The sequence below is a fragment of the Phyllostomus hastatus genome, unplaced genomic scaffold (assembly GCF_019186645.2).
Source record: "Phyllostomus hastatus isolate PE091 unplaced genomic scaffold, TTU_PhHast_1.1 phas_scaffold_39, whole genome shotgun sequence".
NCBI classification, from domain to species: Eukaryota; Metazoa; Chordata; class Mammalia; order Chiroptera; family Phyllostomidae; genus Phyllostomus; species Phyllostomus hastatus.
The window spans coordinates 7,298,334-7,311,680 of NW_025334028.1; the positions used below are offsets into that span (position 1 = coordinate 7,298,334).

The window sequence follows — 13,347 nt, forward strand, 5'->3', positions numbered from 1 at the left end:
CACTGAGTACATACTGAGTGTTTAATAAAAAGCTATTATTATTTTTCTTAAAATCATCTCTGACTAATCTAACCCATTTTGGTTTTACTCTCTTTTGAATTAAAATATTGCCTCCTTATATTTCTTACACTATTCAGTTTTATTGTAACTTCTGTTTTTGTTTTATTGTAATTTAATACTTGACATATTTGGTTTTTTTATTTTTATTAAGAGCTATAAGATCTTAAAAGACTAAGGTTATTTAAAATTTTTGATGTCATACACAGAATCTCATATATCATCTTCAAAAGGCTAGGTGCTCAATTAGCATTTTTGGGTAATTTTTTTATAGCAATATTAAATGGCTATTTAAATCTCTTATGTAAAATCGGTTTATTAGTCATTCCTTATTTTTATTGTGAAAAAGTAAGTTCTGGTCTTACATACTAGAGTGTACATAGAGAAGGAGCAAGTCAGCATGTAGCCCCAGCTCTGTATCTTAATCTATAAAAGTCAAGAGTTTGAGTAGGCAATTTCGAAGACCCTGGCAAATTATATAATTTGTTGATATAAAGCTTTTTATCACTTTATTTTTAATTTTTATTTTTTAAATTTTCACTGGAGTATATACCTACTGATTCCTTGGGGGGGGTGGAGAGAGAGAGAGAGAGAATGACAAAGAGAGAGAAGGGGAAGAGGGAGAGGGAGAAACATGGATGTGAGAGAGCAACATGATCCCACTATGACACACATCCCAACCATGTGCCCAACTTCCCCCCATTTCATGCCCAGGAGAATGCTTCAACCAACTGAACCATTCTGCCAGGGTCACTTTTGAAATTTATTTTGGTGTATTCCTATTACACATTAGTTGCTTTATGAGTTATGAAACTGTGTGTTAAAACTTACGTTAATCATCAAATTTCACTAAGTGAGGCATTGTCATCTTTGAATATAATATTATTAGTACAAAATAATCTATGAGGATGTAAGAATAAGAGTTCAGCCATAAGCTCTGATTTAATTGAATATGAGAAATAAGCAAATCAGCCCTGGCTTTTGTGGCTCAGTGGATTGAGCACCGGCCTGCAAACCAGAGGGTTGCTGGATCAGTTCCCAGTCAGGGCACATGCCTGGGTTGCTGGCCAGGTCCCCAGTAGGGGACACATGAGAGGCAACCACAAATTGATGTTTCTCTCTCTTTCTTCTTCCCTTTACTTCTCTCTTAAATATAAATAAACAAAATCTTCAAATTAAAGAAAAAATTAGCCAATCAAAAAAAAATAAAAAATTGATTATATTAATTTAAAGTGTGCCCAGGGCAGTAAAGTAAGGGTATAAATATAGATATGGAGAATATTGTGTGTGTGTGTGTTTAGAGAATGAGATGGATAACTGAATTTTATGCATCAAATGTAGTAATTTTTTTTAAGATTTTATTTATTTATTTTTAGAGAGGGAAGGGAGGGAGAAAGAGAGAGAGACACACACACTCATCAATGTGCGGTTGCTAGGGGTCATGGCCTGCAACCCAGGCATGTACCCTGACTGGGAATCGAACCTGCGACACTTTGGTTTGCAGCCCGCGCTCAATCCACTGAGCTACACCAGCCAGGGAAATGTAGTAATTTTTAAAGTAACAGCTCTTATTTTAAAATTTAACAGTATTTCCTTGCTTTCTTAGAATAGTTCATATGTTTTGGAGTTTGCTATCTTTTCTGTCAGTATACCTGCTATCTTACAAAGTCAGTTTTATTCATTGTAGTTTTGAAAAATCATATAGTCAAGGTTGTAACAATATTGTGTGAATTGAGAATCAGTAAATGATGAATGGTAGCTTGAGGATATGCCCTACAAAATACAAGTCATAAACTTGAATGAGTTTGAACCCTATTTGTGAATTTTTATTTCTTAATTATTCTGGATGACATTCTGAATAATTGCAATGCTATTAGGTTTGTAAAATGCATTAACTAATGCTTTTATTAAGTATTATGATTAATACAGATGAAGTAAAAATAGTAGTCATGTACTTAACCACTTAATTGAATAATTACCAACAAATAAAATGAAATAAAGCAATGAAATGTTACCAATACTGTTGAATATTTGGGTGCTTATGATGTGTCAAGTACTGTTGCAAGCTTTGTAGATATAGCAGTGATCAAAACAAAGAACAGTTTTTGCTTTTATGGAATTTTTATTGTAGGAAGGAATTTGTCATTGCTTAATAGTTACGTTGTTTCTGTTTTTAGCATTTCCTCCATCCTTTTAAGAATGCTAATTTTTCCTCAGAAAACTAAAAATGGATCTGCCTTTTGACCCAGCAATTCCACTGCTGGCACTATATCCTAAGAAACCTGAAACACCAATCCAAAAGAACCTTTGCACCCCAACGTTCATAGCAGCACAATTTACAATAGCTAAGTGCTGGAAACAACCTCAGTGTCCATCAGTAATTGAATGGATCAAAAAAGTATGGTACATTTTATACAATGGAATTCTATGCAGCAGAAAGAAAGAAGGAGCTCCTACCCTTTGCAACAGTATGGATGGAGCTGGAAAGCATTATGCTAAGTGAAATAAGCCAGGCAGTGAAAGACAAATACCATATGATCTTACCTTTAACAGGAACCTAAACAACAAAACAAAGAAACAAGCAAAATATAGTCAAAGACACTGAAATAGAGGATAGGCTGACAGTGACCAAAGGGGAGAGAAGAGGGAATTTCAGGGGAGAATGGGAAGGGTTTACAGGGACAAATATAAAGGACACATGGACAAAATCTCAGAGAGGTAGGCTGGAATGGAAATAAAAGGCAGAAAACTGTACTTGAACAATGACTTAAATAAAATAAAAAAAAAGTGCTAATTTGAATCTTATATGGTCATGAATATTAGGCAGAATAGTTATTAGAACAGAATGCAAGTAAAGAATTAATAGGCACTAATGACAGCATAAATGGTGTTCTATGAGTGTATTTGGCTTGGTGGAGTTTATTTTGTACACTAAGACATTCAATTTCTAATATTGAATTTCATTGCCTAGTTGACATTATTCTTTTGTTTAGACCCTTAGATTTATTAGGTCCACAAGAGGAAGGGGTTCTGGGTCTCCCTGAATAATGTTCTTGTGTGTCTGTGTAATATATAATTGAAGAAAATAATGGCTTATCTTTTAAGGCATTTGAAAAGAAATTGACTTTTTAGTTTAAATTCAAAACTACAGCTTTCAAGCAAAAGTGGCATTTTGGGTCTAGGAATTTATACATTTATCTTTTCTCATGATGGGCTTGAAAACTTTTTAAAAGTTATGGTATATGGTAAAACAAACTAGAAGAACTGGAATCTTAGAATCATAGATTGACTTTTTAGTTTTAATTCAAAACAAACAAGCAAAAGTGGCATCTTAGATCCAGTAACTTACTAGATTCTTGTCATGGACTAAAATTTAAAAAGAAAAAAAAATCTGTGCTATACTATAAAGAAAAACAAAATGAGAGCACTGTGAAAGATGCCAGAGTAAATAGAAATGAATAAACATCAAAGTTAACATTAGAATATATAGTAGCCTCTGAACATTATTTTTATTTGTTATTGTTTTAGGTATCGTCAGATCCTGGAAAAAGCCATTCAGTTATCTGGGGCAGAACAGCTAGAAGCTTTGAAAGCTTTTGTGGAAGCAAGTAAGTGGAATGAAAATTCTGTGTTTGCTTTGTGTTAGTGAATAGGACTATAAAGCTTGCTTAAGCCTTGTTTAATATCAAATCATTATAAGTGCATGAGATTAAATTTGTATACAGGGTGAGACACAAGGAGGTTTAGTTTTGAGTATCCAAAACATAGTTTGTTCTTTTATTATTATTTATGACTATTATTTTCCATACAAACAATTGTAAACCTACTTTTGCCCCACACTACATTGAAATTGATGAATTAAATTCTACATTTAGAATTTAAACTATTTACAACTTGATTTTTGTTGTGAATTGTCTTCAGAGTTACATTCCCAATTAAGATTTTCTGTAGTTGCCAGTAATAGTAACTGATGGGGAACAATATAGAATAATGACAAAAATAGTCTGAATTTAAATCCCAGTCTGCTATTTTATTAGCTATGTCATGTTGGTAAGGTATTTAACCTCTTTTTGCCTCCTTTACTTATCTATAAAGTGAGGAGATGATACATACCCTATAAAATTGTTGGGAGATTAAATGAGTTATACATTATAAAGTACTCAGAATTAGTACTTGGCATGTAATAAGTGCTATATAAGTGTGAACTGTTATTATTGCTAAGATCATTCCTTTTGAATAGGAACTAGAAATATCCAGTCTTTAAGATACTGTTCCCCACTCCCTGACTTCAGTTATCTAGAAAATTACTCAAAATCCAGGCTGGGACTTCTGGCCAAGATGGAGGCGTTGGTAGATACACTGTGCCTCCTCTCACAACCAAAAGAGGGAGAACAAAAAATTTAAAAACAAAAAACAAACAGAACTGATAGAAAATTGAACTGTATGGAAGTCTGACAACCAAGAGGTTAAATAAGAAACATTCATCTAGACCAGTAGGAGGGGCAGAGACAGTAGGAGGGGCAGAGATGGGTAGCCCGGTGGAGAGGACTTGCAGCAAGGCTGCGGCTGGTGGACTGGGCATTCCCACATTCAGGTGCAGGTAAACAGGGAGGAACTATTGGGGATCGAGATAGACCTCAGAACCCAGGGCTCCAGTGCAGGGAAATAAAGCCTCAAAGCCTCTGACTGAAAACACCTGTGGGAGTTGAGGCGGTAGCAGGTGAAACTCCCATCCTCACAGGAGAGTCTGTTGGAGAGACCCACAGGGTCCTAGAATGTACAGAAGCCAACCCACCTGGGAATCAGCACCAGAGGGCCCAATTTGATTGTAGCAGGGGAAGTGACTGAAAACCGGCAGAGAGCAGATCAAGTGGCATGGTTCCTCTCAGACCCCTCTCTTGCATTACAGCATCACAACGCAGCGAAGTGGGTTCCCCTGACCTGGTGAACACCTAAGGCTCCTCCCCTTACCACGTAACAGGTGTCCAGAGACCCTGCCCCCCCCAGAAATGGCCCAAATGGAAGAACAGATCAGCACTCCAGAAAAAATACAACTAGTTAATGAAAAGATAGCCAACCTATCAAATGCACAGTTCAAAACACTGGTAATCAGGGTGCTCACAGAATTGGTTGAATATGGTCACAAATTAGAGGAAAAAATGAAGGCTATGAAAAATGAAATAAAGGAAAATGTACGGGGAACCAACAGTGACGGGAAGGAAACTGACCTCAAATCAAGTTTGGAGCAGAAGGAAGAAATAAACATCCAACCAGAACAGAATGAAGAAATAATTAAAAAAAAATGAGAGGCTTAGGAACCTCCAGGACATCTTTAAATGTTCCAACATCCGAATCATAGGGTTGCCAGAAAGAGAAGAGGAAGAGCAAGAAATGGAAAACTTATTTGAAAAAATAATGAAGGAGAACTTCCCCATTCTGGCAAAGGAAATAGACTTCCAGGAAGTCCAGGGAGCCCAGAGAGTCCCAAAGAAGTTGGACCCAAGGAGGAACACACCAAGACACATCATAATTACATTACCCAATATTAAAGATAAGGAGAGAATCCTGAAAGCAGCAAGAGAAAAGGAGAGAATTACTTATAAAGACATTCCCATTAGACCATCAGCTGATTTCTCAAAAGAAACCTTGCAGGCAAGAAGAGGTTGGAAAGAAGTATTCATAGTTATGAAAGGCAAGGACCTACATCCAAGATTACTCTATCCAGCAAAGGTTTCGTTTAGAATGGAAGGGCAGATAAAGTGCTTCTCAGATAAGGTCAAGTTAAAGGAGTTCATCATCACCAAGCCCTTATTATATGAAATTATTAAAGGGAATTGATGCAGGCCCGCAGTGTCTGTGTTATTATGGATGAAATGAGACATTCACATGGACTACCGAGTCCGGTGGAGGAAAATGGAAGGGACAGCATGGCTTTTCTTTCAAGGGGAGCAACAGCCGTCGCCTCCGTCATGACAGGCCTTTATTTCTATTTCCCCGCACATTACATTATGGTCCTCATTTACTGTGCACAGATTCGCTTTAGGTGGTTACCTTTTACAGAAGACAAAGGATCCAATGCTGCTAATCACATCACAGAAGAGGGATATTTGCAAATGAAGTGGCGAAAGTGGTTGAACCAGTTACACTCATCCTTGGAAGGTTTAGCATGGATTTTTAGGAAGTTGCTTTGCAGTAAATGTTTGCTGCCTCAATTTAGGGTGAGGGAGTTTTAGCAAAAAGCAAGACTCAAAGCGACCTAGGCACATTGCAGGCCTGATCCCCACAGGAGAACCTGTCTGTGGTCGTGGGTCCAGTGGGAGCTGGGCCCACACCATGCAGAGCGGCCTCCCACAGGGAATTATCTAAGAAAAAGAAGATCAAAGCTATGAATGGTAAAATGACAACAAACTCACAGCTATTAACAACTGAACAACAAAAAAAACTAAACAAAACAAAAACAAGCTAAGCATACTACTAGAACAGAATCAGAATCATAGAAATGGAGGATTATCAATGGGGGAGTGAGGGTGAGAGAGGAGGAAAAAGGTACAGGGAATAAGAATAAATGGTAGGTAGAAAATAGACAGGGGGAGGTTAAGAATAGTATAGGAAATGTAGAAACTGAAGACCTTATATGTACAACCCATGACCATGAACTAAAGTGGGGGAGAGGGTGTGCGAGACGGAGGGGATAAAGGTGGCGAAATGAGACAACTGTAATAGCATAATCAATAAAATACATTTAAAAAAAAGAAAAGAGAGAAATCTTCAAGGGAAAAAAATCCAGGCTGGATTGGATACTGAATTAACAATATCAAAGATAGAAGGGGGAAAAAAAAAAGAACAAAAAAAAGTAGTATCAATGATACTTGATAGTACTTTATAGTTTATAGTATGCTTTTCACATCCATCCCACACATTTCTTTTTAATAACTGTGTGACTACATAGTATTGATAATCGATATTCTTGTATAATGTAAAATGAGTCTCAAGATTTTCTCAAGGACATTCAGTTAGTGAGTGGCAGAGCCCTGACTGGACACTAACTTTTCTGACTTATAGTCTTTATTTATAATACTTACATTTCCCTGAGAAGTGCTAGTTTATGCAGTCATTACTTTCTAACACTTATTTGTCCAATGGACCATACAGTGAAATTGTTTTCTAGGTCACAACCAGTGTTTAAAAAAGAATTCCAATGAATATAAACTGATTATTTATAAGGCCTGTATGTTACTGCCTCAAAAATATTGGGACTTGCAATGTGAGAAGAACTGGCTTCAGAAAAAGTGTTAAGACTGGCTTTATTGAGAACATTGCACTGAAGTAGCAAAAGAATGGTGCTTTTTGTAAACTTTAACTTTTATGTAAACTTTGAATCCAAAGAACCATTAACAAAAACATTCTTCTGTTAAAATCATTTATGTCAACTGAACAGTTTTTGAATCATCATTGTGTTTTCATAGTAACAGCTAATTTAAGACAGTTTAAGCATGGTTCACAAGCATGATGCATTTAAAAAATGTAATAATAGTATTAATAATAACAGTTGTTGAGTGCTACGTGCCAGGTACTGTTCAAAGTGCTTTATGTGTACTGCATTTAAATTTCACAACAATCTTGTCCACATTTTATAGATTGGGAAAAAGAAGCATGGGAAAGTTTCTTGTCTGAGGGTGTACAATCGGGAATGGTGGAAGCAGTGTGGCTCCAGAACTTACTTTCTTAATCATGTATAATAATAACCTCATAAATGTTTATAAATAATGTCGTAAAATATGCCAGTACATCTAGTACTTACTTAATTTAGTTTTTGTTGCTTTTATTGGAAAGTGTAAGTGGTAGTAACTGTCACTACTTGCTTTATTTAAATTTCATGAAATTATTTCACTGTTTTCTTCTTTAAACTCCTTTCTGTAGCTAGATGAGATATAAGGACATAAATAAAAATATGAGTGTTTCTGTGCCTTTACTTTGTATAAAAATAAAGAAGAGAAAGGAATAATACAAATTTTCAACTGTTAAAACTTTTTTTTTGCCAATTATTTCAATTTCTTAGAAAAGTTATAATAGTTTTGCTACTTTGGTGTTTCTTATTATGTAATCAAATAATTAGGTATAAGGAAAACTTATTCTGTAATATGAGATGATAGGTATGTGAAAATCCAGAAATAATGCATTATAGGTTGCACTGATATATATTGTTTTTAGTATTAATTTTAGGTAAAGATTGTATAATAAAAAATTTATAAATTATTCATTTTTTTATCTTATTTTTTTGATAAGTGGTAAATGAGAATGTCAGCCTCGTGATCTCTCGACAGTTGCTGACCGATTTTTGCACACATCTTCCCAACTTGCCTGATAGCACAGCCAAAGAAATCTATCATTTCACCTTGGAAAAGATCCAGCCCAGAGTCATTTCATTTGAAGAGCAGGTAAATATCTGGAGCAGTGATTTTTTAACTTGAGATAGCAACAATTATTTTGAGCGATACTAAATTTTTATTCATTTTTTAGAAGATTGTATTTATTTTTAAAGAGGGGAAGGGAGGGAGGGATAGAAACATCAATGTGTGGCTGCCACTTGAGCGCCCTCTACTGGGGACCTGGCCCGCAACTCAGGCATGCATTCTGACTGGGAATCAAACCAGTGACACTTTGGTTCGCAGTCTGGTGCTCAATCCACTGAGCCATACCAGCCAGGGAGAGAGATACTACATTTTTAAAGTAGATAATCATTTAATTTTATTTTGTCAAAACTGTTAAACAGCGTTTTACAATATATAACAAAATAAATATTAGGGTATAACTCCAGCTGATGTTTGCTCATTAGTTACAGTTTGATTTCATATATCAAAATTACTTTATAGATAATTTTAAAAAATCAGTTAAATTGTTAATAATGCTGATAACAGGAAAACTCTAGCATTATCTATTCAGTAACATAAAAGCAAAACTTAAATAAACTAAGTTATTGCCATAATCCACATTGTAACAGTGTGTTACTTCAGTTTACTCTTTTGCTATTCTGTTAAAAAATTCATAGAAAAATTTGGGTGGTCTAGATAAATTTTTACTGTTTATACTTGCTAGCTTGATATGTTGAATTAGAGCATTGTTGCAATAGATAAACTTATTTACTTATTTTATATAATTAATTAACTGATGTCAGTTGATATAACATGTATACCTACTATTTCAGGTTGCTTCTATAAGACAGCATCTTGCATCTATATATGAGAAAGAAGAAGATTGGAGAAATGCTGCCCAAGTGTTGGTGGGAATTCCTTTGGAAACAGGACAAAAGTATAGTAAATAGTGGATATTGGATGGATATGTATATCTCTCTATATATATCTATATATAGGTATAAATACATATGCATATATATGTATAGGTACACATATCTATATACTTGTACATATATATAGATATATACACACAACACATACAAAGGATATGTATAATTGTTTGCTTTTGTTTTTTTCTTACGTTCTAGTGTTGGAAACAGATGATGAACAATTTAAGAAATAAAGTTGGCAATATGTTAGAAAGTGATAAGGGCTATGGAGAAAAATAAGGGGCAAAGTGGGGGACAGGTTTATCAGTAAATAGGGTGATGGAGTGGTAGGGTGATACTGATACCACCTTCTCAGAGTTTTGAAGGAGGTAAGGGAGTGGCTATGAGCTCTCTGAGGGAACAGTATTTATAGGTCCTGTTAGAGAAGATGGCTGTTGCAAAGGCTCTAAAATGGGAGCATGCTTGGAGTGTTTTAAGAACAACAAGGAGCCTACTGGTATGGCTCAGCGGGCCTATGAAACAAGGGGTTGCAGTTTTGATTCCCAGTCAGGGCACATGCCTGGGTTGCAGGCCAGGTCCCCAGTGGAGGCTACGCAAGAGACAGCCACACGTTGATGTTTCTCTCCCTCTCTCCCTTCCTTCCCCTCTAAAAATAAATAAATAAAATCTTAAAAAAGAAGAAGAAGAACATGGAGACCATTATGGGTGGAATGGAATGAACAAAGGAGAGAGCGGTGGAGGATGAGATCAGAGTACTAGAGACCAGATTATGTGAGGTCTTGTAAGTCAGTGTAAGGCCTTTAGATTTTCTTTAAGTAAAATGAGGTGGAGCCATTGGAACTTTTTTTTTTTTTGCAGAAGACTGACATCATCTGACTTATATTTTTAAGACTTATTCTGATGACTGAGTTGAGAATAAACTACAGGCATGCAATGATAGAAATAGGACCATTAGTTAGGAGGCCTTATTCACTACTGCAGATGAAATGGAGATTTTGAGAAATTTTGGATTCTGGATGTTTGTAAGGTGGAGATAAGGATTTCCTGATGGCTAGATAATGGAGTGTAAGAAAAAGAACCAAGATTAGTCCTAATTTTTGGTGTAAACAACTGGAAAAGTGGAGTTGCCATCTACTGAGTGGTGAAGAATAGGTTTTAAGGGAAGATCAAGAGTTTTGTTTCATACATGTGATAACTAAGTGGAAATATATATAGTAGGGAGTTGAATATATTAGTCTGGAGTTGAGGAGAAAAGTCTGGACTAGAGATACGCATTGGGAGTTTCTGATATATAGGTGGAATTTAAAGCTGTTAGATTGGATGAGATTTCTAAGGTAGGAACTATAGACAGAGAAGAGGACTGAGTAATGTGTAGTTCTCTTCTCTATTTAAATTAATCCCATTTACCAGGACTTTTGCTGGTAAATAGGATTGATTTTTCTGTGAGGATTAATCTTGAATTATGTGTTTTTTTGGGATTATGTAGAGTCTTCAGTTATGCATTTCCTGCATAAAATATGAGCAGTGTGATAAAGAAGAAATGAAAACCACTTGTAATCTCACCACCCAGAGATAATTGCTATTATTTTAATATATGTGTGAAGAACTATATTTTAATTGTGTTTTATCCAGTTTTTCACTTTGCAAAAAATATGTGATGACTGTTATCACATAGTAATTATTATAATAACTATATAGTATTCTATTATCTTTACATACCACAACTCAATTGATTACCATAAATATAATTGGTGATTTCCATTTTTTCCTATTACAGATACTTACGGATATTTATTCATTTTACAAATGAATATCTTTGTATATACATATATGTGTACATCCATGATTATTTTCTTGGGATTTGAGATTTATTTTCTAGAGGTAAAACACAGGGTAGGGCAAAAGGAAGTTTAAAGTTGTTTGTATGGAAAAATAATACAATAATTAAATAAGGCCACAAGAATAAACTCTGTGTTTCACATACTCACAACTGTAAACCTACTTTTGTCCCACCTGTATAGTAAGTAAAGAGTACCCACTATAAAGGAGTACAATTTAAAGGAGTCAAAGGATGGTTAGAGAACACATTGCCATTTTTTCCCCAGTATGGTTGTACTTACTTATCATCTCATCAGTTATATATATAAATATCCCTGAACTGGGCAATTTTTCTTGTAAGATCATTGACTTGTGAGATTACCTAAAAATTAGAAGATAAAATGTAACATGAACAATGATGATAAAAATAATAAAAATTCTATAAAACTTAGTTTGTATATATTTCTTAGTTTTTGTATATGATGCATTAAAAAGTTTTTGATTTCATTATATTAACACAATATATATGGAAGAGATAACTTTTTTTACCACCCCTAATAATTTCTTGATAAAATAATTAGTTATTCTTTCTTTTTCTGTTATATCCTAGACAGTACAATGTGGATTATAAACTGGAAACATACCTGAAGATTGCTAGGCTATATCTAGAGGATGATGATCCAGTCCAGGCAGAGGCTTACATAAATCGAGCTTCATTGCTTCAGAATGAATCAACCAATGAACAGTTACAGATACATTACAAGGTAAGTAGCTAAACTGATTTGGAATTAATTTTGTATTGGAGAATCCTGCTATACTAAGATGCTCCAGAACATCATAAATACTATTATATATTAGAAATTCTCTTTATTTTTTGCTTTTGCTTTTTAATTCCCCCCACCAATTGAAACCTTTTCCCTTCTATAGGTATGCTATGCGCGTGTTCTTGATTACAGAAGAAAATTTATTGAAGCTGCACAAAGGTACAACGAGCTCTCTTACAAGACAATAGTGCATGAAAGTGAAAGACTAGAGGCCTTAAAACATGCTTTGCACTGTACCATCTTAGCGTCAGCAGGTAAAAATGTCATTTATACTTTAATGAACAATTTGCTTAATATTTTAGGCTTATTACTACTAGAGGATTTAGCAAGGGGATGTCTTATTAATGCAGTTATGGTATATTTAGTTTAGACATTTAAACAGAAACAGCAAATTAGGATTACCAACTTAAAAATTTTTTTAATTATGCTCTATTACCTACAAGTATTAGAAATAACTAGGAGATAATGTCACATTTAGTTCTCCTAAAATATCACTGAAAAAAATAGATACCAAATTAAGTGAAAATTACACAGAGGGGTTAAAAATTAAAATCTAGAGATAGCTGATAGGATAATTAATGTATTCAGGGATTTTTAAAAAGATTTTAGAGAGAGAGAGATCAATTTTTTTGTTCCACTTATTTATGCATTTATTTTTTCTTGTATGTGCCCTGACTAGGGAATCAAACCTGCAATCTTGGCGTAGTAGGACAATCCTCTAACCAACTGAGCTACCTAGCCAGGGCCGAGATTTATTTTTAATCTTCAAACCTCAGTTTTAGGCTTGGCATTTATCCTCTTTTTCAATAAATGTCAATAATGAACTGTTCTTTTTTTTTTTTTAATTATAGCATGTAAATCACTCAACTTACAAAACAGAAAGGGCATTGAGAATAATGCTGATAATTCTAAGCCATGACTTTTCTAAATCATTTTAGAATGTTTATTCTTGAATTATGTTTAGTTGAGAACCTAATGACATGGTCAGACTATACATTTTTTTTTTATGAAGCAGTAATCATATTTTTGTTACTGAAAAGGCAGTATATAGAATAGTGCTGCATCTTGTTCCAAACAACAATTATCAGTTTCTTTTATTTCCTTCTATGTAAAAGTGATATACACACTTTTGCAGCTTGCTTGTTTGTGTACTTATATGTCATAGTGGTGTTTCTATATCAGTTCATTCTTTTTGATTTTCCATTGTTCAGCTTTTTGTGATTTAGTCAGTTACAAACAGTGCTATCAATTACAGACAGTGCTATAATGATTGTGCACATATATGAGTAAATGTATAGGTTAATTCTTGAGTCCATGGGTATATACATTTAAAATTTGATAGAA

At 34.4% G+C, this 13,347-nt stretch overlaps 1 protein-coding gene across 2 annotated transcripts in view; it reads left to right on the forward strand.

Moving 5' to 3' along the window:
• Positions 1 to 13,347, forward strand: part of COPS4 (COP9 signalosome subunit 4) — a 41,887-nt gene that overhangs the window by 10,872 nt on the left and 17,668 nt on the right. For both annotated transcript variants that reach the window (XM_045820208.1, XM_045820205.1), the window contains exons 2-6: positions 3,586 to 3,665; positions 8,344 to 8,495; positions 9,263 to 9,366; positions 11,790 to 11,943; positions 12,107 to 12,257. In XM_045820208.1, the coding sequence (XP_045676164.1) occupies positions 3,586 to 3,665; positions 8,344 to 8,495; positions 9,263 to 9,366; positions 11,790 to 11,943; positions 12,107 to 12,257 (641 nt within the window). The remainder of the gene's footprint in view (positions 1 to 3,585; positions 3,666 to 8,343; positions 8,496 to 9,262; positions 9,367 to 11,789; positions 11,944 to 12,106; positions 12,258 to 13,347) is intronic.